Below are 24,112 nucleotides of genomic sequence, written 5' to 3' on the forward strand. Positions count from 1 at the left end.
AAAAGAGAGAGAGAGATACAGATGCTAATTTGTGTAGCATTACTAACAAAATGATTACTGCTAGCAAATTAGCCAGCAAGTTACTCAGTGCACTCTATGGAGGGGGCACATACTTTTGCACCCAGGGCCATGGTGAGATGATGTGAATGCTATTCACATGTTACTGGCTGTATAATATTTGTGTTGCAGTCTTTCACCCTCTCCTTATCTCTTTCTCTCATCTGTCTCTCAGTCCTTTTCTTACTTTCATCCTTCTCTCGTTTCACTTCAGTGCTTTATTGGTATGAATGTACCAGGGACAATATTGCCATGGCATATTGTAGTAAGGTTTCACAGTATGATGTCACTGCTCTCTTACCTGCGCTCTCTCTCTCTTTCTCTCTCTCTATTAATCTCTCTCTTTTCCATCCACTCTCCCTCCATCTCTTCCAATTGCTTCTCATTAGAGCAGCTCTGATATGGAGCTCGTGTCTCGTAGCCTGTCTGTCTCAGGAGAGATCTATAGAGCTGCAGTGTTCACGCCCACACGCCGTGTCTGTCCGCGGTCAATAACTTAATGGGTCTGGGATTCCTGTCCCGGCTCCGGTGCCTCCTCCCGCTGGCTTCTCCGTCCATACGGTTCAGAGCAGTGAGCAAAGTCAAAGCCGGACACGTTGAAGATAACACGAGTGAAAAGAAAAACACATGAGGGAAATTTACCTAAAGCACGCCTGTCTGTCTGTCTGCTTGTCTGTCTGTTTGTGTCTCTCTGTCTATCTGCCTGTCTGTCTCCTGTCTGTCTGTATGTGTCTCTCTGTCTGTCTGTCTCCTGTCGGTCTATCTGTGTCTCTCTCTGTCTCTTGGTCTGTCTGTCTGTCTGACAGACACCTGCCTGTCTGTCTGTCTCCTGCCTTTCTGTCTGTGTCTCTTTCTGTCTCTCAGTCTGTCTGTCTTCTGTCTGTCTCTCTGTCTGACTAACTCCTGTCTGTCTGTTTGTCTGTCGTCTGTCTGTCTCCTGTCTGTCTGTCTGTCTCCTGCCTGTCTGTCTGTCTGCCTTATGTGATAATATGTTTATTTTCACTCATCAGAGAGCCACTCATTGCAATTTTTATCCATTTATAGTTACATTAACATTGTGGAACATTTGCAAAACAGATACGACTGTTATAGCTGCTTTATTGTGTGTCATTTTATGTTCACTTATTTTGTTATTTTTAATATTATTTTTAGGTTTCATGTTATGTTAAGTTGTTGTGTTACATTGTTGTGTTTAATATTATTTTTTTATTTTATTTTATTTTATTTTTTTTATAAATTTTAAATTTTATTTTACTTTATATATCTGGTTATTTAATTAGATTAAATTTTATTTTATTTATTTTATTTTACTTTATATGTTTAGTTATTTTATTTTATTTTCCTTCTTATTTTATTTTATTGTACTTTCTTTATTTTGTTTTAAATTAGGCTATATTACTTAATTTATTTTATTTTACTTTACTTAGTTTATTTTATTTTATTTTATTTGTTAGGTTAGTTTTTGGTAAGTAATATTATATAATGTTATATATTTTGTTATAAATTAGGTGACATTATTTATATGCTTTATCTTATAGTTGATATGGTAGGTGATGTTATGATGTTGCCAGGTCTTTCCCTAAACACCCTTTACGTTAAGGGTAACTGTTGAGGCATTTTGAAAGCCAGTGTTTGTAGGTAAACCCTGAGAACAGCTCTGTGTGTCCTGACATCACCCCGTGTCCTGCCTCAGGCTGATAAGAAGACACAAACCTCACTGATTACGGCTGCAGCCACGTGCAATAAGCTCAGTGGCGTTACCGCACTTCAGGGCAGGGAGAGAGCGCGTCCATGCCGAGATCCACTCTGATATTAAATTATTGACGTGGCGTCAGTTTCAGATCAATCCCGGCTTTCCTCATGGTGTTTTTAAAGCCTCGTCCTGGCCTGGGTGTATTCGTTGTCTGTGTCGGTGTTGTTTCACGAGGGCCTTTCGCGAGAAACCGTAAAGCCATCACATTAGTGCGAACACTCCGCTGTGTCCTGCAGCAGGCTGTAAAAAGCAATAAACACTGTTCCAGTACTCTGACTAATCCCCATCGCTCTCTGTCAGCCGCTGGAAAGGGAATCGCTGTGGAATTGTCAGAATATTTACTTCATCACACGGCATAAATTCACATCTCTTTGTGCTCTGACACTGGAGACTCCTTACGAAAATGTCTCCATGACATAGTAACAGTTACATAGGTTTTTAAATGCATGATTTCTTGTTTTTTAACGTCTGTGACGCAATTTTGTTAATTGTGAGTGCTTTTTAAGATCCAGGGGATTGCCGTGCTTGTCCACGAGTCTTGGGTTACTAATGATCCTGGAGACTGAAGCGGTTCTGGGTTTCGTCCATTGGGTGTGTGTGTGTGAGTGTGTGTGTGTGTGTGTGTGTGTGAGAGAGAGAGTGTTCTTAGGTCACAAAAGAAATACTTTGACATCTGTCGCAGTGCAGATAGACATATCCATCTCCTCATAATGCTGCTGCTGTGTGTGTGTGTGTGTGTGTGTGAGGGAGAGAGAGAGAGAGAGAGAGTGAGAGAGAGAGAGAGAGAGAGAGAGTGTTGGTAGGTCACAAAAGAAATACTCTGGCATCTGTCGCAGAGCAGATAGACATATCCATCTCATAATGCTGCTGCTGCTGTGTGTGTGTGTGTGTCATCTCCTCATCTCCCTCGCCTTAGCTTAAACAGCTGCATGCTACTGTTAAAAGCATGCTAAGTGCTAAGCACATAACCTTTAGCTAATAGTTTCTTGGGTTAAAGGAACAGACACCTTTTTGTTCCCGTTTAAAAAAAAAAAAAGATATTATTTTATTTTATATTAAAATGTTAATTCTAGTCTCCAAACAGTTTGTGGGTGACTTGAACAGCTTCACCCTGACTTATTAGCGTGATCTGATCCAGCTTTTTAGTCTCACTTTTCTCAATCAGCTTCATTCATTGAACTTTATGCACAAACGTCTTTTGCTCCACGTCTCTCTTGATACGAGCGTGTGCTGAATAATCATGCTAACCTGCTAGCCATCAACATCATTAGCCTCGTAGCTCCAGAACACCTATGAAAAAACAAACTTCCTGTATAGCCAAGAGCTACTCGTACTTTTATTCAGCTTCACGCTGATTCACCGCGTAACACATACGTACGTAACACGGCGCTGCCTGAGCGATTAGCGGCGTTGATCCACAAAGTAAACGGACCGACAAACCGAGGGCCACAAAACAAGCCGAAAAACCCAGGTGCAATTTATACAAGTGCCGGCTTTTTATAAAGCCATCTGGCTGTTAAAGTAAATGAGAAACACTGCTGTGTTTGTGAAGCAGATGTCGTCCAGCACGTGCAGGGATCTGCTACCTGATTAAACCAATCGAATTTTCAAAAACGGCTTGCGGACTTCTCCTGACCTTTTACTACAGATGCTGAGAGGAATAAGAAACGTGCCAGACGAGAGGAGTTTTATTTTATCTAGCACTGGCGTGTTCAAGTGTTATAATACACTATATTGCCAAAAGTATTCGCTCACTTGCCTTGACTCGCATATGAACTTAAGTGACATCCCATTCCTAATCCATAGGGTTCAATATGACGTCGGTCCACCCTTTGCAGCTATAACAGCTTCAACTCTTCTGGGAAGGCTGTCCACAAGGTTTAGGAGTGTGTTTATGGGAATTTTTGACCATTCTTCCAGAAGCGCATTTGTGAGGTCACACACTGATGTTGGACGAGAAGGCCTGGCTCTCAGTCTCCGCTCTAATTCATCCCAAAGGTGTTCTATCGGGTTGAGGTCAGGACTCTGTGCAGGCCAGTCAAGTTCATCCACACCAGACTCTGTCATCCATGTCTTTATGGACCTTGCTTTGGTCACTGGTGCACAGTCATGTTGGAAGAGGAAGGGGCCAGCTCCAAACTGTTCCCACAAAGTTGGGAGCATGGAATTGTCCAAAATGTCTTGGTATGCTGAAGCATTCAGAGTTCCTTTCACTGGAACTAAGGGGCCAAGCCCAGCTCCTGAAAAACAACCCCACACCATAATCCCCCCTCCACCAAACTTTACACTTGGCACAATGCAGTCAGACAAGTACCGTTCTCCTGGCAACCGCCAAACCCAGACTCGTCCATCAGATTGCCAGATGGAGAAGCGCGATTCGTCACTCCAGAGAACGCGTCTCCACTGCTCTAGAGTCCAGTGGAGGCGTGCTTTACACCACTGCATCCGACGCTTTGCATTGCACTTGGTGATGTATGGCTTGGATGCAGCTGCTCGGCCATGGAAACCCATTCCATGAAGCTCTCTGCGCACTGTTCTTGAGCTAATCTGAAGGCCACATGAAGTTTGGAGGTCTGTAGCGATGGACTCTGCAGAAAGTTGGCGACCTCTTCGCACTATGCGCCTCAGCATCCGCTGACCCCGCTCCGTCAGTTTACGTGGCCTACCACTTCGTTTCTGAGTTGCTGTCGTTCCCAAACACTTCCACGTTCTTATAATACAGCTGACAGTTGACTGTGGAATATTTAGGAGCGAGGAAATTTCACGACTGGATTTGTTGCACAGGTGGCGTCCTATCACAGTTCCACGCTGGAATTCACTGAGCTCCTGAGAGCGACCCATTCTTTCACAAATGTTTGTAAAAACAGTCTGCATGCCTAGGTGCTTGATTTTATACACCTGTGGCCATGGAAGTGATTGGAACACCTGATTCTGATTATTTGGATGGGTGAGCGAATACTTTTGGCAATATAGTGTATCTAAGAGACAGTCGTGTTTCATTACAATGCAAGTCACGAGACAAATCAAATTCATTTACTCATCCTTATATAACGGAGGCCAGTGGTAGGTGCTGTGCAAATAAACCTCACTCTCCTCATCTCCTTGTTAAAGCACCCACCTCCCATGCCGGAGACCCGCTTGGAGCGGTTGCAGGTAGGACCCGGCGGGTGGGGGGGTGGGGGTATTATACTGGTGCCGTAACCTGGACAGGAGTGAGGTTTAGGGGGGTGAGTGTAATGGAGGCCAGCGGTAGGTGCTGTGCAGGTAAACCTCACTCCCCTCATCTCAAGAGGTGAACTAGCGACTTATGCTAGAGGCTGCAGTCTTTAGCCTCCTTGTTAGAGCGCCCGCCTACCATACTGGAGACCCGGTTGCAAGTAGGACCCCGGGTTAGAGTTACATTTAGTAACTGCCCGGTCAGTGGAACCAAAAACGGAGATTTCTCCTGTTGTTGTTGTGTCCATGTTGATGATTTGTGTCTTTGTCATGTCTCACTCCACAGTGGAGGTCAATATGAAGCTCATATGAAAGTAGACACTCAGGACTTGTTTTATAAGTATTTCTGTTTCTCCCTAACCTACTCGGAGCGATGTATTTATATCAGAGTTCCAAAAAACAAAACGGTTGTTGTTTTTACCACAGAAATGTTTCTATCTTCAAAGTAAATGATGATATCAAACCCATTTCCTCTCTCTGAGACGCTCCGAGTGCTTGTTCATCGAAAAAGCGACTAAAATTCTGTGTAAAGTTATCCAACAGATGGAAAAACACGTCTAAAACGCGCTGACTCATTTTATATCAGACCCACGGTGATAAAGTAATTCATTCGTTTAGTTTATTCTGATCGGAAAACGTCCCATAAGTCCCGTTTCCGTCCTGGCGTAGTGCTGGTAATAAGAGTTCAGTTCAGCTAGTGATTTATATTTTGGGAAATCGGCACTAAAGAGACTTCAGACATTCAGACGTCGTCACCGCATCACAGGTCTATCGCAGAGGCTTTTACGACACAGACCAAAATCCCCTCAGCGTTTGGGTTGCTTCTGCTGGGTGTAAAGTCACCTCTTTTTGACCACAAATGGGAAATTAAATTGGTATCGGTTTCCTTTTTGACTAAACCCGATGCTTGAAATGACGCCAACGGAAGGCTCTTCCCCAAACAGGAAGTGTCACTCTTTCGCTTTCCTTTAAGCCTTGACCTCGCAGCGTGATCAAAACCCGTCCATGAGCATAAACCGAAAACCTTCCACGCGGCTCGAACTTTTAGAAAGGCTCGTTTTTACTCTTCTTTGACGCAAACACCTGCATTTGGGAAATGGCGGGTTTCTTTATGACTTCACCATGCTTTCATGTGGCCCCAAACTACAAAAAAAAATCCAACCTGCGCAACACACTGGCGTCTTTTCCCACTTTTGACTCGAGTCGGTGATCCATCGATGAGTCAGACGCTTCTTGACGTTCTCTCTCGCCTGGATGCGTCGCATCGCAGTGACCTGAATCGCTTTGAACCGTCTTCTCGTATCCACTTATTTCTGAGCTGCATGGCAGAAAATGTGCCGCGTCAGCAGATTATTAGTATCCTGTCTGAATTAAGTATGCTGATTTGGCATTGCTTTGTTAGATCTGCTGTTTGCACATAAAGCGTAACCTCTTCTCTGATTAACTGGTTAAAATGTGTTACACATCTGTAGGCTGTACTGGAATTGAAAAAAAAAAAAACCCGCTGTGGTTAAAGCGGCGATCTGCAAAAAAATCACAAAATTAATAAGTAGAAATTATCCTTATTCCTTAAATTATTAAATTATCTTTAATCCTTAAATTTTGTTCAAAACTTTTTATTTATTTATTTATTCATTTATTTATTTATCGAGTAATTGAATATATTACACAAGTAGACTGGCTCTTTCAGACCAAACCCTAAAAAAGATTTTAATCAAATTATTTTATATATAAATGTATATGATTCATTTGCAATGCATGTTCGTATGTAATAAAATTTTAGTCTCTTTTTTTATCAGCGGTGGGTCCAAAAAATGTTGTGGACAATTTTTGCCTTTTTAAAAAAAAAATTAATAGCTTTATATGAAGAAATTTGCAACGTTTTATAATAATAATAATAATAATAATAATAATAATAATAATAATAATTATTATTATTATTATTATTATTATCAGTGTTTAAATGTTAGAATTTTATTTTTGCATTACTGCAGTACACACAGTGTTTTATTGAGTTGTACTGTTTTACTTTTCACACAGAAACCCTGAGCCTGATCTCGCAGACTTGTGCCGAGAAAATACTAGTTATGAAAAGCTGCAAAGTGTCTGTGTACTTTCACAAGAGTGCTTTCAGCTATTAATGTGGGGCGTGATATCACAAATAAATTATTTTATTTTATTTTTTTTAAATAAGGCTATTGATAAAAAGAGTTATGGCGTGACGTGTGTGTGGATTTTTTTTTATTTAATCTTTAAGAAGTCGATTTCCGTTCCCGTTAGCGTGGTGAGTAAAAAGGGGTAAATATAATTAGTAATTATCTCAAAACACGACTCGGGGGCGGGACTTTAAAATAAAAACCCCAAACACTAAATAAATAAATAAATAAATAAATCTATTAAAGCACAAATATCAGTTCATGACCCAAAGCTACAAACAATTATATTCTCGAGGTGTCTTTGATTCTATTCTATTCTATTCTATTCTATTCATAATTATAATCAGTTTCTCTTTGGTCATCTGTACGTCTGGGTTTGTTTCAAGGCAACAAATCATCAACATCAGAATAAACTCCATCACTAAAAGTAACTATAATTGGATAAAAATCTTGATAAGTGAATTTATTGCTAAATTGCTGTGATGTAAAAGGACGTGGTCTTATTGGAACATAATCAGCATCGCCATGGTAACAGGAACAGACCACCCTGCATCACTGACTATTTCCCCAGCACAGCACACTCAAAGTGTTTTCTTGTTCAGTTCCTAAACACTACACCGTCTCTGTCCGGATTTGGACCTCATCCTCACGTTCCATGACCTCAGACATGAGCTGGAAAGGACAGATGTGTTTCTCTGCCTGTGGCTTGCTGTCTTCTCAGCAGGTTTGCTGTTTGTTTGACCTCTGACTGATCAAAGGCTGCATGCTCGTTGAATCACGCCTCGCCCACAGCATTAAGACGCACAAACACCACGGCCCACGCAGATGTGGTCTTCTTCATCCTCCTCTCTCTTAGCGTCACCGTCGTTGCTTCTGATCACGCCGCTAGCAAACCTCTCGCACGCTGCTCTTCCAGTCACCCGTCTTTCTCTGGGGATGAATCAGTTTGTCGCGTCAGCATGACTGAGCTGCTCTGCACTGGACTTTTTTTTTTTCTTTTCAGATTCATATGTTTCCATCACTGGTAGTTGTGCTGTGTGCACTCATTATTAAAGCACTCTCAGTGCACTGACTCAGCACTAACGTTCGCTCAGGCGTGAGCATGCATCAACAATCCGTTACACGACGCGCAGAATTATCACAGAAACTTGTTGACGCTGATCCTATCGCAAAAATCCTGCCCTAATTTACTGGCACCGACGTTTAGAAGGAGAAATACGACTTTAGCGTTCGAATGAACCCAGAAGTGGAACTCGTCAGCTAGGCACCATGTCACTTTTTTGCGTTTGAGATGCAAAGCGGATAAAAAATCATGGTCGCCGCCTCATTTTTCTGTCTTTTGTTAGGTCAAACAAGCTAACACATCTGTAAAGCAAATCCTAATTACAGAAGAACTTGTTAAATCAGTCGCTCCAGGAAGTTTTTTTTTTGTCACTGTTGCAGCCAAAAATTCTTGTTAAACTGTAAAATATTTTTATATGTACATATAATTTTTATAATTATATATAATTTTTTTTCCAGGAAAAATCGCAAGCAAAACTCCTCCTACTAAGTCACCTATATAATGGTATCCTATGAGAGCTGTATTCATGTTCCACACATGTGAACTTCGGCTTCGGCTGCACACGTGTCCTGATGACGTCACGCCAAGCGTCTCGGCCCGAATCCGCCTGATCCCCACAATCTCCTCCGAATATCACCGTGTTTGCTTTATTTTGCGTTAATCGCTAAGTCCTGGAGGAACTGATTAAAAGCTAAGAGGTGCTACTGTGATTGCTGCTCGTGTTCTGATGATCCACGGCTACGTTCATGTCACTCGCTTGAACTCCAGCGTGAGGAAACCGTCCCGAATTCCTGACTAGGAATTCGCCGCTTTTACCTAGTTGGAGGTTGGAAAGAATTGAGTCACGACCTCGTGTGGCGTCTCTAGCCGTCTGTTTGAACAGAGGAGGCGTGGCCTCACCTTCCAGGCAGCGTGGTGGTTTTTACGTCTCGTTGTGGAACAAAGTGGCAGGTGGAAAAAAAAGCGAGTCTGTGTAAAGACCAACTTTGGTTTTTAAACAAAAAAGAAAGCAAAACACTGGAAAGAAATCATATCAAATATAAGCCAGGGCAAACAAATAAAAAAGTGATGAAGACTGTGAAGACTGTGTGTGTGTATTTTTTAAAATTATGATAGACACCTGGCAACCCGGATCTCAGCGCAGATCTTAGTTAGGCTAAAGTTTTTCGCTTTAAATGCCCTCATGATTTTGAATGAATTGTGACCGCTCCTCCTAGCCATCATCTCGAAGTGTCTCTGAGGTGATCTGGAGGTCGTGTGGATGCCATACACATCATATCCTAGCATCAGATAGCATCAGTGACATCAGAGAGTCCTCCGCTCGGCTAACCGTATCTGACAGCCCCTCGGGACTCGTCGTATTGCGTACGCTGTGGTTTTTCTCTCGCTGCTAGAAGAGCTCACGAATGTCAGTATTAATCCACATGCCATGTGTTTGAAGTAAATAAGGAGTTAGCGTTTAGGAGCTGATGCTATGGGATTATCATATCCAAATATCTGAATCGCGTGGATTTATTTATTTATTTTAGAAAGAAAATCCAAGGCCCCGGACTCGGTTTTAGTCTAGCAATTAGGCTTATTCAGGAGGTTGCAGTTAGGTGACCTTTTTTTTTTCCCTGATGTTTCTCAGCGTCTTTGATTTATTGGTTGCGAACGGATTTGTGATCAGCCATTATTCATGTAGGAGTTGATTCTAATCTCCAGCGGTCGGGGCTGCTCGAGTTACTTGGATTTATATTGGCCCGAGAAAACATGCTGACTGAGAGTTTGAAGAAGTCCAAATGTCTCTTGAATAAATTTAAGAAGCTCCGCGGGGGCTGCGTGTTCCTGCACCAGATTAACACTTTCGTTTCCACGCGCAGAATCGTCGGGTTAAGTCATCTTAATATTACACAAACCCACAAAGTTGTTGTTTTTTGTTCTCTCCCCAGTTTTTCACCAAAACCTTTGTGGTCAGTGTTGGTATTTGCTTGTGAGCTAGAGCTAATCCACGATGCTAGCTATTAAAACAGCATAGTTTTAACCAGAAGTTTTTTTTCCTCAGTAATTTAACAACAAATCTGTGGTAAATGTTGCTATTTTTAATATTTTAATTTCATTTTCTCTACTGTAAAATGGCACAGTATTAATGATTTAGAGTATGCTAGAACCCACAACATACCCATAGCATGCTAATAGCCAGTGCTATGTTTAATAAAAATGTATTTTTTTGCTATAAGCTTTTTTCTCTTAGTATTTTACCAACAAATCTGTGGTAAACGTTGCTACTTCTGATATTTTAGTCTCATTTTCTCTGCTGTGAAATGACACAGTATTAATGATTTAGAATACGTGAGAACCCATAGCAGTTAGGCTAATCCACAATGCTAGCTTTTAAAACAGCCTAGTTTTAGCCAGAATTTGTTTTCCTCAGTATTTTACCTACAAATCTGTGGTAAATGTTGCTACTTCTGATATTTTGGTCTCATTTTCTCTGCTGTAAAATGACAGAGTGTTCAGGATTCAGAGTCCACTAGAACCCACAGCAGAAGGCTAATAGACAGTGCTATGTTTAATAAAAAAATTATATATATTTTTTTGGTATAAGATTTTTTTTCCTCAGAATTTTACCTACAAATCCACGGTAAATGTTGCTATTTCTGATATTTTCGTAGTGTTTTCTCTGCTGCAAAAATGGCACAGTATTAAAGATTTAGACTATACTAAAACACACAACATACCCATAACAGGCTAATATCCAGTGCTATGTTTAATAAAAATGTATTTTTTTGCTATATAATTTTTTTCTCTCTGTATTTTACCTAAATGTTGCTATTTCTGATATTTTAGTCTCGTTTTTCTCTGCCGTAAAATGACACAGTGTTAGGGAATCAGAGTATGCTAGAACCCATGGCAGTTAAGCTAATAGCCACTGCTATGTTTAATATAAATTTATTACTTTTTTGCTGTAAGTTTTTTTTCCCTCAGTATTTTACCCACAAATCTGTGGTATTTTCTGATAGTTTAGTCTCATCTCCACTGCTGTAACATGACACACAGTTAATGAATCAATGTCCGCTAGAACCCACAGCAGCAGGCTAATAGCCAGTGCTATATTTAATAATATTTATTTTTGCTATACGTTTTTTTTTCCTTAGTATTTTACCAACATATCTGTGGTAAATATTGCTATTTGTCTGATATTTTAGTCTTATCTCCACTACTGTAACACAATACAATTTTAATGCTTGTACTGATGACCAGTTTGGCTAATTGCCAATGCTAGGAATAATGTTAGCCAACTTTCTTTTTTTTTTTAATCAGAATTTCACCAACAGTGAACTCTGTGGTAAATAAATTTTAGTCTCATCATCATCGTCAGTCCACCTTTAGATCCTTCACAGAACAGACTTCAACCAGCTAAATCATTAGCTTCGGTGATTCGCGTATTAGCTTATTCTCAGCCACTGAAGTTCCTCAGTTGCCTAGCAACCCTTTGACCGCATTAGCAACCCTCTGACTGCGTTCGTCTTTCCAATTAAAAAGCACGAATTTACTCGACCAGCTCCATTCAAACTCTCTAAACAAGTTAGTTCCTGTTAACACTTACATTACAGCGATCTGTAAAATAAACGAATATATAAATAACGAGCATGTCATATTACTAAGGCACCAGAAAGCCGGCAGTCCTAAAGACTTGGTCAAAGACTTACTGATTGCACTGGACAAAGGTTTCTTTGTTAAATAAAATGTTAAATCTATTTATTTATTTGTTTGTCTGTGAATGAGTTGTTACCATAGAAACGATAACATATCAGGTGGAGGTAAATTTTTACATTACTTGTAATACTTGTAATACTTAATTTTACAGAAAATTAATCTGACCAATCAGAGCTGAGAATTCTTCAGCATCGTGACATTACAAATAGAAACAATTGCATGCTTAGCGCAGCATTAGCGATCGCTTTAAATAACCCGTAGCACTTTATCACAGCTTTGCTCGGTCCAACATGAGACTGATTGACAGCTCTGCTCCACTGGTCACCTCCTGTTCTGTTCTGTTCTGTTGGCTCGGTGTAACCTCGCGGCAGAGCGCCGGCTACAGCAGGCTCGGGTTCAGGCAGCGGGCACGGCTGCTGGGACGGGAGAAAAAAAGAAAAAAACCAAGGTGGCTTGGAAGACTTTGATCCCATTTTCACTGCCCTCTGTTCTGTTTGTGATTCTTTCCTCTGTTAACTTCCATCCTTATGTGTGCTTTTCAGCCATGCCAAGCCAACTCTCAGCATCCTGTCTGCTCGGCTCGCTTCGGGTTTTTTTTTCCTTTTTTTCTTTTCAAGGCCCTGTCTTTACTTTCTTCTTCCGCTCTCTGAGTCTTTGCAGGAGAGACTGCGGTCTAACTGAAGTACAGATTCGGTGTTGTTTTATTCATTTTTTCCACCTCGTTCTTTTTTATTCGTCCCGGCTTATTTTTCATTGCTACCAGGCGATACATTGTCAATATTGATTTTAAGCTAGGCAGTGAAAACACGGAGCTCGAGTCAAACATAACAATGCCGGTAAAACGAAGAAAAATAGCGTTACGGTGTTGGTGTCGGCTTGCTGAAAATCTGCTGCTCGCTCCGTCTCTTGTGTGTGTGTGTGTTGTATTTGCATTGCAAAGCCTCATTGAGATCCATTTCTTCATTAAATATCAAATCGTACTCCGTGTGTGGCTACGAAAACACGCTGCGATGCATGGACATGAGTAAAAAAAAAAAAAAGAAAAGGATGTTTGCTGGAAAGCTGTTTGGCCGAGCAGAATGATCGTCTGCGCTAACAGAGCGTGAGTTTGGCACCGAGCACTAATGAATGGACTGGAATGGGACGGAGGAACGATTGGCTTTGAACCAGCTGCCTTCTGGTCAAACAAAACATCAAGGAGGTTGAACACCAAAGCTGCAGCTCCGCCTCCCACCTGTCACTCATTTATCTCTCTTAGAGATTTCTCACATGGAGATCGAGACACTTTCAGGAACAATATGAACATCAAGGAGAGAGGTGGAGCCAGGAGGTGGCATATAGGGGCATATTGAGACTCAGACTCCAGGCAAAGACACACTCATATACAAGTGAAGTCACGTGAACGTGTGCAACCGATGGAAATGCCAAGGGAAAAAAGCCAAACGAGAAGCTGCATCGCAGAATTTCATCACAGTGTTTACTTCAAATTCAGCAAGTTTCAGCGAGTAAATCTCTAACACAGAGGAAGCAAATATCTGAAACGCATCATCTCTGATTTAGCCGGCTAGCTTGTGCTAGCAAGAACTGTAAAAATAGTGGGCCTTACCCTTTAAATCTTACTGCCCATCCACCACCCTGTGCATCCTCATGCTTTTATTGTCTGGTAGTTTTACTGTGATTTGAAATCATGTGTGAAAATATACAGCGCTTTTCAGGACAGATTTATTTTTACCTCAAGAGATGTAATGAAAGAACTTCATACAAGCATGTGGAAAACTTATGCTTTACTTCCCCTCATGTGAAATATCCAGCAGAAAAATCTGCTAAAGATTGAAATGTTTTTCCACAGGATTTAGACCCTAAATGAAGCTTTTGCTAAAAATCTCACTGAAACCAGAAGAATTTCTGATCACATGACCTATTAATGATCAAGCCTTCAAGGTTAATGCTTCTTAGCGCAGTGGAAGTAAAGCCAGCCACATGAAGCTAACGCTAGGCGTGTTGTACATTACAGGCTAATTGTAGCCATTCAGAGACCTTTTGCTAGAAATTGACCAACACATCTGAGGTGAATGTTGAGATTCCTGATAATTTCATCTCATCTCCAGGGTCATTCCACCTTCTCATTGTCCATATAAACTTTAATCGGCTAAATCACTCATTCACTCACTCATTAGCTAGCTTATGCAGCGGTCCATATGGCTTTTCTTAGTTGCCTAGCAACACCCCCCATCCCCCCCCCCCAACCGCACACACACACATGCACACACACACACACACACCCTGCTTACCTGAGGTGTAAACAATTTCGATTCAAAATAATTTCTTTACAAAAATGTCACATGAAGTGTAGCATACAGTCCAAAATATATAAGAAAATCAACACAAAAATATTTACAAATTTTTTAAAAACGTTATAAGGGTTGTTAGAGGATCTTTTGGAAGTTTTGAACTCATTTTTATATTTATAAGCCATCTAGGAACTTAAATAATTAAATTAAATAACCAAATGCTGGTTCCAGAAAGTTCTGATACTTCTTCCTGGTGCTGGTTTGTTCCGGTATGTTCTCTAATAAAATTAATCTGACGTTGTAGGTCACATGACAGCGCCAACAGCGTCCGGATTGTATTCCTACTACACACGTACTGAACAGGAAGTACTGAATCCATAGGTACTGAATCGAGTGCAGTGTTTGCGTCCAGGATCAGCTGTATTCATGATCACGAGGTCACATGACCCATTGATTGCAATCCGGCTGAAGCAGAGTGGACTTCTCTTGTTTTTATTTGTAAATATGTTTCCAAACCAGATGACCTCACTTCTGGACAGTTTTGTGTAGATTCATGTCCAAGTCCATTTCAGTTCCAGGCAGCAACATTCGAGGAGGGGGAGGGAGAGGGGGCTTCTTTCCTTCTTTTACCCCGAGGGCGTGCAAACTTTTGCACTCAGCTGTAAATCTTTCAGACGGGCCTCTCGCCAGATTTGCCGTCCCTCCTCCCTGTCTTCTCTCCTCTCTCCTCTCTCAGCCCAGTGCCAGCTGCTCATTGGTCACATGGCTGTTTGCCAGGGCTAGCAGCTGGCACCACGAGTGGCACTGAGACAATGATGCCGCCGGCTCTGATGGTATGCCTGGCACGCTGCCCGTCCATCCCACTGCGGTGAGGAGGAACACAAGATAAAGAGAGGAGGAGACCCAGACGGTGCATTCTTCTCTTCTTTCCTTTCAGAGGAAAGGAAAAGAAAGAGAAAAAAGAAGGGTGCGATTATGCAGTTATTTAGGTTTACTCATCTCTCTCTCTCTCTCTTTCTCTCCTTTTTTCGTCTTTTTGCCCCTCTCCTAATTAGCAAAGCCCTGATAGATTCCTCACAGCTACAGCTGCTGAGAGAGACCGACAGACAGACAAAGTGAGAGAGAGACACACAGAGAGAGACAGAGAGACAGACAGGCAAAGTGAGAGAGAGACAAATGGAGAGAGAGACAGATACACAGACACACAAAGTGAGAGAGAGATACATACTGAGAGAGAGAGGGAGAGAGACAGATAGACAAACAAAGTGAGAGCGAGAGAAAGAGACAGACAGACAAAGTGAGAAAGAGACACACAGAGAGACAGATAGACAGACAGACAAAGTGAGAGAGAGACAGATAGACAAAGTGAGAGAGAGAGAGACAGACAGGCAAACTGAGAGAGAGGGAGAGAGGCAGACAGACAAAGTGAGAGAGAGATGAGGGGGAGAGACAGAGAGAAAGAGGCAGACAAAGTGAGAGAGAGAGACAGAGAGAAAGACAGACAGACAAAGTGAGAGTGAGAGACAACTGGAGAGAGAGGGAGGGAGAGAGAGAGAGACAGATAGAGAGACGGCTGATTTCAAAGAATAACTATGTCTGGGTTCGTTCTTCTCGAGGCTCACGCTTCATCCCATTTTTTGTCATCTTTAATCACTCCTTTGTTTACGGCAGTAGAGGGAGACTCTGTGAATGGCCGCCTTGTTTTTTTCCCGCCCGATAACGCAAACCCAGACGACTGCAAATTACCGCGAGCAGAGCTCTGAGAGACAGCGCTGAAAGTTTGCGAACAGACCGCAGGTGTCCCTCATGAGATCCGCTGGCATGTTAATTGCAGTAAAACACAAACACCGCACCGTAAATCTGAGGCGCAAATTGAACTTTAGAGCGGAAAAGTATGAGTCCAAGTGCTGAAAAGAGGCATTTAGGGAGATTCGGCAAATTAATGATGCCTCGCTGAGATATTAACCACAGAGAAATGGAGAAATGTAGAAGTGGAGAGAGAGAGAGAGAGAGAGAGAGAGAGGGAGAGAAACAGAGGGAGAGGGAGAAGAGAGAGAGAAAGAGAGAGAGACAAAGGGGGGGGGAGAGGGAAGGTGAGAGAGAGAGAGACAGAGAGAGAGAGAGGATAATAAGGAGAGAACTCATTCATGCAGGAGCTGATAGACTTATTATACTTATTCACTTCCTGTAGATGTAGCTGATCGTTTTCAACACAACTCACAAGAAAAACAGAAAAAACCTAGTATGAGACCTGCGTCTGCATCCTTAGAGCTGCGTCTACATCCTTAGAGCTGCGTCTGTGTCCTGAGAGCTCTGTCTGCGTCCTGAGAGCTGCGTCTGCGTCCTTAGAGCTGCGTCTACATCCTTAGAGCTGCGTCTGTGTCCTGAGAGCTGTGTCTGTGTCCTGAGAGCTCTGTCTGCGTCCTGAGAGCTGCGTCTGCGTCCTTAGAGCTGTGTCTGCGTCCTGAGAGCTGCGTCTGCGTCCTGAGAGATGCGTCTGCGTCCTTAGAGCCGCGTCTGCGTCCTGAGAGATGCGTCCTGAGAGCTGCGTCTGCATCCTTAGAGCTGCGTCTGCGTCCTGAGAGCTGCGTCTGCGTCCTTAGAGCTGCGTCTGCGTCCTGAGAGCTGCATCTGTGTCCTGAGATCTGCGTCTGTGTCCTGAGAGCTGCGTCTGTGTCCTGAGAGCTGCGTCTGTGTCCTGAGATCTGCGTCTGTGTCCTTAGAGCTGCGTCTGCGTCCTGAGAGCTGCGTCTGCGTCCTTAGAGCTGCGTCTGCGTCTGTGTCCTGAGAGCTGCGTCTGCGTCTGTGTCCTGAGAGCTGCATCTGTGTCCTGAGAGCTGCATCTGTGTCCTGAGATCTGCGTCTGTGTCCTGAGAGCTGGGTCTGCATCCTGAGATCTGCGTCTGCGTCCTGAGAGCTGTGTCTGCGTCCTTAGAGCTGTGTCTGCATCCTGAGATCTGCGTCTGTGTCCTGAGAGCTGTGTCTGCGTCCTTAGAGCTGTGTCTGCATCCTGAGATCTGCGTCTGCGTCCTGAGAGCTGTGTCTGCGTCCTTAGAGCTGTGTCTGCATCCTGAGATCTGCGTCTGTGTCCTGAGAGCTGTGTCTGCGTCCTTAGAGCTGTGTCTGCATCCTGAGATCTGCGTCTGTGTCCTAAGATCTGCGTCTGCGTCCTGAGATCTGCGTCTGTGTCCTGAGATCTGTGTCTGTGTCCTGAGATCTGTGTCTGTGTCCTGAGATCTGCGTCTGTGTCCTGAGATCTGCATCTGTGTCCTGAGAGCTGTGTCTGTGTCCTGAGAGCTGTGTCTGTGTCCTGAGAGCTGTGTCTGTGTCCTGAGAGCTGTGTCTGTGTCCTGAGAGCTGTGTCTGTGTCCTGAGATCTGCATCTGTGTCCTGAGAGCTGTGTCTGTGTCCTGAGAGCTGTGTCTGTGTCCTGAGAGCTGTGTCTGTCCTGAGAGTTGTGTCTGTGTCCTGAGAGCTGTGTCTGTGTCCTGAGAGCTGTGTCTGTGTCCTGAGAGCTGTGTCTGTGTCCTGAGATCTGCATCTGTGTCCTGAGAGCTGTGTCTGTGTCCTGAGATCTGCGTCTGTGTCCTGAGAGCTGTGTCTGTGTCCTGAGAGCTGTGTCTGTGTCCTGAGAGCTGTGTGTGTGTCCTGAGATCTGTGTCTGTGTCCTGAGAGTTGTGTCTGTGTCCTGAGAGCTGTGTCTGTGTCCTGAGATCTGTGTCTGTGTCCTGAGAGTTGTGTCTGTGTCCTGAGAGCTGTGTCTGTGTCCTGAGAGCTGTGTCTGTCCTGAGAGCTGTGTCTGTGTCCTGAGAGTTGTGTCTGTGTCCTGAGAGCTGTGTCTGTCCTGAGATCTGTGTCTGTGTCCTGAGAGCTGTGTCTGTGTCCTGAGATCTGTGTCTGTGTCCTGAGAGTTGTGTCTGTGTCCTGAGAGCTGTGTCTGTGTCCTGAGAGCTGTGTCTGTCCTGAGAGCTGTGTCTGTGTCCTGAGAGTTGTGTCTGTGTCCTGAGAGCTGTGTCTGTGTCCTGAGATCTGCGTCTGTGTCCTGAGAGCTGTGTCTGTGTCCTGAGAGCTGTGTCTGTGTCCTGAGAGTTGTGTCTGTGTCCTGAGAGCTGTGTCTGTGTCCTGAGAGCTGTGTCTGTGTCCTGAGAGTTGTGTCTGTGTCCTGAGAGCTGTGTCTGTGTCCTGAGAGCTGTGTCTGTCCTGAGAGCTGTGTCTGTGTCCTGAGAGTTGTGTCTGTGTCCTGAGAGCTGTGTCTGTCCTGAGATCTGTGTCTGTGTCCTGAGAGCTGTGTCTGTGTCCTGAGATCTGTGTCTGTGTCCTGAGAGTTGTGTCTGTGTCCTGAGAGCTGTGTCTGTGTCCTGAGAGCTGTGTCTGTCCTGAGAGCTGTGTCTGTGTCCTGAGAGTTGTGTCTGTGTCCTGAGAGCTGTGTCTGTGTCCTGAGATCTGCATCTGTGTCCTGAGAGTTGTGTCTGTGTCCTGAGAGCTGTGTCTGTGTCCTGAGAGTTGTGTCTGTGTCCTGAGAGCTGTGTCTGTGTCCTGAGAGCTGCGTCTGTGTCCTGAGAGCTGCGTCTGTGTCCTGAGAGCTGCGTCTGTGTCCTGAGAGCTGCGTCTGTGTCCTGAGATCTGCGTCTGTGTCCTGAGAGCTGTGTCTGTGTCCTGAGAGCTGTGTCTGTGTCCTGAGAGTTGTGTCTGTGTCCTGAGAGTTGTGTCTGTGTCCTGAGAGCTGTGTGTGTGTCCTGAGAGCTGTGTCTGTGTCCTGAGAGCTGTGTCTGTGTCCTGAGAGCTGTGTCTGTGTCCTGAGAGTTGTGTCTGTGTCCTGAGAGTTTTGTCTGTGTCCTGAGAGCTGTGTCTGTGTCCTGAGAGCTGTGTCTGTCCTGAGAGCTGTGTCTGTGTCCTGAGAGCTGTGTCTGTGTCCTGAGAGCTGTGTCTGTGTCCTGAGAGCTGTGTCTGTCCTGAGAGCTGTGTCTGTGTCCTGAGAGCTGCCTTTGTCTCTGTGTTTATGATCAGAAGCTAATTCTAGTTTTATCTCATGACAGATTGATGCTATAAAGATGCTACTTCTTTAGCATGGACATAATCAGTTGCTGAAGGAGTTTTTCGAGTTTGTCGAACCAAGAACGCTTAATTTGTGATGCAGCTTGTGGACTTTTTCGTGCTTTTGCTGAGTGAAACTACTTGAATTGGTGAAATCAGCAGCACAGGATCCTTCTTTTAACCTCCAACCAGTGGAGACACCTCTGTCATGGCTTTCGATGAGCGCTGTACTCATGTTCGAGAAGTTGTGATGACGTCATGCAATTTTAGGGTGTATGTGGAAAACAAATCAACATTAAAGCTCTGGATTGTTGATCAGAAGATCAGGGTTCAAGCCCCTCTGCCAAGCTGTGTCTGTTGGGCCCTTAACCCTCTCGCGGTGCTGTATCATAGCTGCCCCTATGCTCTGACCCTGACTTCCTCAGCAGGGATTTGTGAAGACAAGAATTCCACTGTTCTGTAATGTGTGTGGCGATAATAAAGGCTTCTTCTTCTAGAGGACGGTGTTTAGGGGTGTTTTAGCTGATGATTAGATACCACAACACAAGTGTAGAGTGGGGGGGGCATGGGAAGGACGAGACGCCTTAATAACATTGAAATATCAATAAAAATATATTTATTTTATTTTATTTTATTATTATTTTTTTTAATTTTATTTTATCTTGACTTTATACACACAGTCCTAAAAAGCATTTATAATTTATAATAAAAAAAAAATTAAATTAAATTTGTATTTGTTGGCAACAAATTTCTAGCTAACGTCTAACGACTCATTATTTACAGCACGTGGAACCAAAATGAACTTAAACCTTAGAACCTTAAAATAACTATACAAGGATTAAAAAAAAAATTAATAAAATAACAACAAAAAATAATTTTGAAAACATTATTTAGTATTTGAGACACAGAAGAATTCAGGAGGTGACGACCATAAGCACGTCATGTCACGTGTTCGGTTATGGCTTCTGGGTGGGAAAAACAAGAAAAAAAATATGTTTGATGTTGGAGAGAGCTGTGATATTTAATAAGGTGATATTTAATATTAAATGCGGTAAAAATCCATTTTGGCACTGAAGACTGAAGAAATCACGCAGCTCCTGAAACCCGACTCCGTTAATTGCAGCATGGTTGATGTTAGCGCCAGAGATGTACGTGATTAAGGAGCGAAAGCGTGCTGTTATTTTATATCCAGCCAAAAAAGAAACCCCGAGTAGTGAAGTTCATCCACAAAACGTTCGCGCCTTGGCCGTGAGCGAGGGGAGAATACGGCAGCAGCAGGGCCGGGTCCCGGACTCCCACTCGGCTCGACCGAAAACTAGGGAATATTTGAGCAATGTGTGGATTTGGCAGAGCCGCGCTGCTGGGTGGGTGACTGGCTCGTTTGGTTGGCTGGTGGGATTTAGACAGTGAGCGAAACTGCTGGCAGCAGCTGTGTGACGGGTTCGAGTTACACAGCTGCGACCTGGTGTGACCCCGCCGCCCTCGTCAGCGCCGCAGAAACACGTTCTCGACATTTCCAATCTGAAGAAGAAAAGAAAAAAACATCTCGACCCTGAGGTATCTGCATATAAAGGAACAGAGGCAGCAGTTTTTGTTCTGTTAGAGCTACAAGCTTTTCAGTCTGAGCGTTAGGAGACGTGGAAGAGACGTGACGTTTGGTGAATGCGTGAAGATTACGGCACTGGAGAGACGAATGGAAGGATTGATGTTTCTAGTGTAAATGTTACGAGATTTCCTTTAAAGTTTGGTGTGGAAAAAAGAACAAGATTTGTAGCAGTGGGTGTTTCTTTAGGTGCTAAATCCCCTCGCCTGTAATCTCTCTTCTCTTCTGTCTCTCTTTATTTCTGTATCTCCTGACCGGCTACCAGTTTACAAGTCTACCAGGCTACCAGATATCAGTCTACTGCACTACCAGTTTAACAGACTACCAGTCTACCTGTGTACCATTTTAGAAGACTACCAGACTAGCAGATATCAGTCTACCAGGCAACCAGTTTATCAGACTAGCTGACTGACTACCAGTCTACCAGTTTAACAGACTACCAGAATACCAAACTACCAGTCTACCAGTTTATCAAACTACCAGTCTATCAGGCTACCAGTCTACCAGACTACCAATTTAACAGACTACTGGTTTACCAGTCTACCAATTTAACGGACTACAAGACTACCAGTCTACCAGTTTAACAGGCTACCAGTCTGACTACCAGTTTAACAGACTATCAGTCTACCTGACTACTAGTTTAACAGACTACTAGACTGACTACCAGTCTACCAGTTTAACAGACAACCAGTCGACCAGTTTACCAGACTTTTCAGAATGCTGTGTTTATGTTTTTTTTTGTTTGGTTTTAACTTTTTACACACACTCACTGATTTAGGGAACATTCTCACCTACGCAGGTCAGCAGTTCTGTTTCTAAACCCCGCCCTCTCTGACTATTTACACGCTTTTGATTGGCCGAGCTTGGGATTGGAGACAAACTCCGACCGATCCGTCTCACATCCACCGAGTGAGAGATCCGTTAGTGCGTTTGTTCAATTTGCCACAGATCGCTGTTCTTTATTTTGTCATTTATCGCAGTTTTTTGTGTGTGGTTTTGTGTGTGTGTGTGTGTGTGTGTGTGTGTGTCTGAGCGTCAGTACAAACTGCTCTCGGTGCCAGGTGTGTGTCGTTCCCATACAACCACCTCAACTGTAGCCACTGCACAGACCTCTGTGTGTGTGTGAGTGTGTGTGTGTGTGTGTGTGTGTTTTGACATTGTGGCACTGATGTATTCCTTGACACCTGGACTTGGCCTTAAGCCTGACTTTAATCTCTAGTTTATTATTCAGTTATTCATCTTAGAGCAGTTTTTTATTCAGGTGTTTTATTTATTTATTTATTTATTTATTTATTTTATTTTATTTTTTTTTTTCCATGAACTTCACAAATGAATGAACAAAGACTCCAGCATTATTTGTACTTTGAACTAAAGACTTAGAAGAGATAAAGAAGAGTATGTATGATTTTTTGTGGGATCCAGGCTTGAGCTCCGCTTTGAGTTTACTTTGTTTTGAGACTCGGGTTTGAGCGCTGTTTAAGTCGGAGCTGTTTGAGATATTTGTTTTATTTGTTTGATATATTTTGTGTTTTCGGTTGTTTTTCGACTCGGAGGTTGAGCGTTATTTGAGCTAAAGCCTTTTCTCAGGTTATCTGAGTCGTTGAGAGTTAGACTCGAGCGTTTTGCACAAACTGAAGATTTTTGAGATTTTATTTAGCTCTATTTTTCGAGTTATTTGAGTTTACTCTGCTCTGAGACTCGGGTTTGAGCAAAATCCGAGCGAAAAAGCCTTTTTTCAGGTATTTGGATGGTGATTGGATTTATTTTGAGCAGTTAGATTTGAGCATCTATTTTTGTGCTGAAACTTTTTGAGTCATTTAATTTTTGATTCATTTTGGAACTCACACGCTGTTTTGAGATATTTGAGGGTTTTTTTGTTTAGAAACTCGGGCTTGAGCACTATTTCAGATATTTGAGGTTTCTTGTTCATTCTGAGACTCAGGCTTGAGCACTGTTTGAGATATTTGTATAGAAACTCGGGCTTATGCGCTATTTGAGATATTTGTGGGGTGGGGTGGGGGGTATTTTGCGGCTCTGGCGTCAGCAGACTTCATGCTGGGGCTTTTGGAGCCGTTTGAGTTTTTGTTGGTTTCGAGACTCGAGCACTGTTTGACTGGAAAGATTTGAATTGTTTATGATTATATTTAGTTTTTCACTGCTTTGAGATTTGGACTGGAGCGTTATTCACATTATTTACGTATCTTTTCGATATTTGGGTTTCTTGTACAGTATTATTCCTTTGAATGGAATGAACAGCTCCTGAGGTGCTGCAGCTCTGGGTTTCAGACCTTTAGGAAGCAGAAAAACAGGCGAAGATACAATTTGATTCAGATTCAGATTTCAATTGGGAGAAACCAGTATGAATAGAGATTCCTATTTTTAATTTAATGTGAATTTTAAACTCTGAACAATAAAAAATTTAAACTACTAGGAAACATCTTCCATCTGTATGAAATCAGTGGCGTTCAAATGACAATATTAAGAGCATTGAGTTAAAATCTTGGTCATTTTTTGCTTCTCTAAAGACTAATATGGTCAGATCATGTGTGTGTGTGTGTGTGTGTGTGTGTGTGTGTGTGTGTGTGTGTGTGTGGCGAGGCTTCTCAGGCAGGTGAAGTGAAGTGCTCCAGACGTTGCTGCTGTGAGGCAGAGAGATTGGGTTTCTTGGCCGTCTCTGTCTGTCTGCGTGTCTAATATCGATCAGGGTTTTCCGGGTTATTAATAGCGCGCTGCGGCTCGAAGCGCTCCGCAGGATCGGCTCCACCGAGACGCCTCTTGACTCGCGGCGAGGACACACACGGCACCACCACCCGGAAAATTTCCACTCAGGGTGGAAAAAAGAAACAAAACACGTAAAGCAGCACAAAGTTCATGACGTGTTGCATTATTTGCTTTGCTTTGCACTCGCATCCTAATACTCGTGGTTAATACAAACCTGGACCTGGACTGTGGGTCACGTGACCTTCTGCACCTACGGTGTGCCTACGGAGAAGTGCAACACATAATAACAAATCCTAAAACAAAAGAACTAATCCAGAAACAAAAAAAACAAATTCAGAAACAAAATCCGCAAACAAAATAATAAATCTGGAAACAAAATAATAAATCCGCAAACAAAATAATAAACCCGCAAACAAAATTATAAACCTGCAAACAAAATAATAGATCCGCAAACAAAATAATAAACCCGCAAACAAAATAATAGTTCCGCAAACAAAATAATAAATCCGCAAACAAAAT

General features: G+C 42.9%; 1 protein-coding gene across 5 annotated transcripts in view; it reads left to right on the forward strand.

Annotated features, from left to right (window-relative positions):
• nfic (nuclear factor I/C) overlaps positions 1–24,112 on the forward strand; it is a 168,153-nt gene that overhangs the window by 50,315 nt on the left and 93,726 nt on the right. Inside the window, exon 3 of one of the 5 annotated variants that reach the window (XM_058388697.1) lies at positions 8,704–10,692. The exons of the other annotated variants lie outside the window; for them this stretch is intronic. Within the exon in view, the coding sequence (XP_058244680.1) occupies positions 8,704–8,747 (44 nt within the window). The 3' untranslated portion in view covers positions 8,748–10,692. Of the gene's footprint in view, positions 1–8,703; positions 10,693–24,112 lie in introns of those variants that run through there. 5 annotated transcript variants of the gene reach the window in all.

Source organism: Hemibagrus wyckioides, linkage group LG05, assembly GCF_019097595.1.
Source record: "Hemibagrus wyckioides isolate EC202008001 linkage group LG05, SWU_Hwy_1.0, whole genome shotgun sequence".
NCBI lineage: Eukaryota > Metazoa > Chordata > Actinopteri > Siluriformes > Bagridae > Hemibagrus > Hemibagrus wyckioides.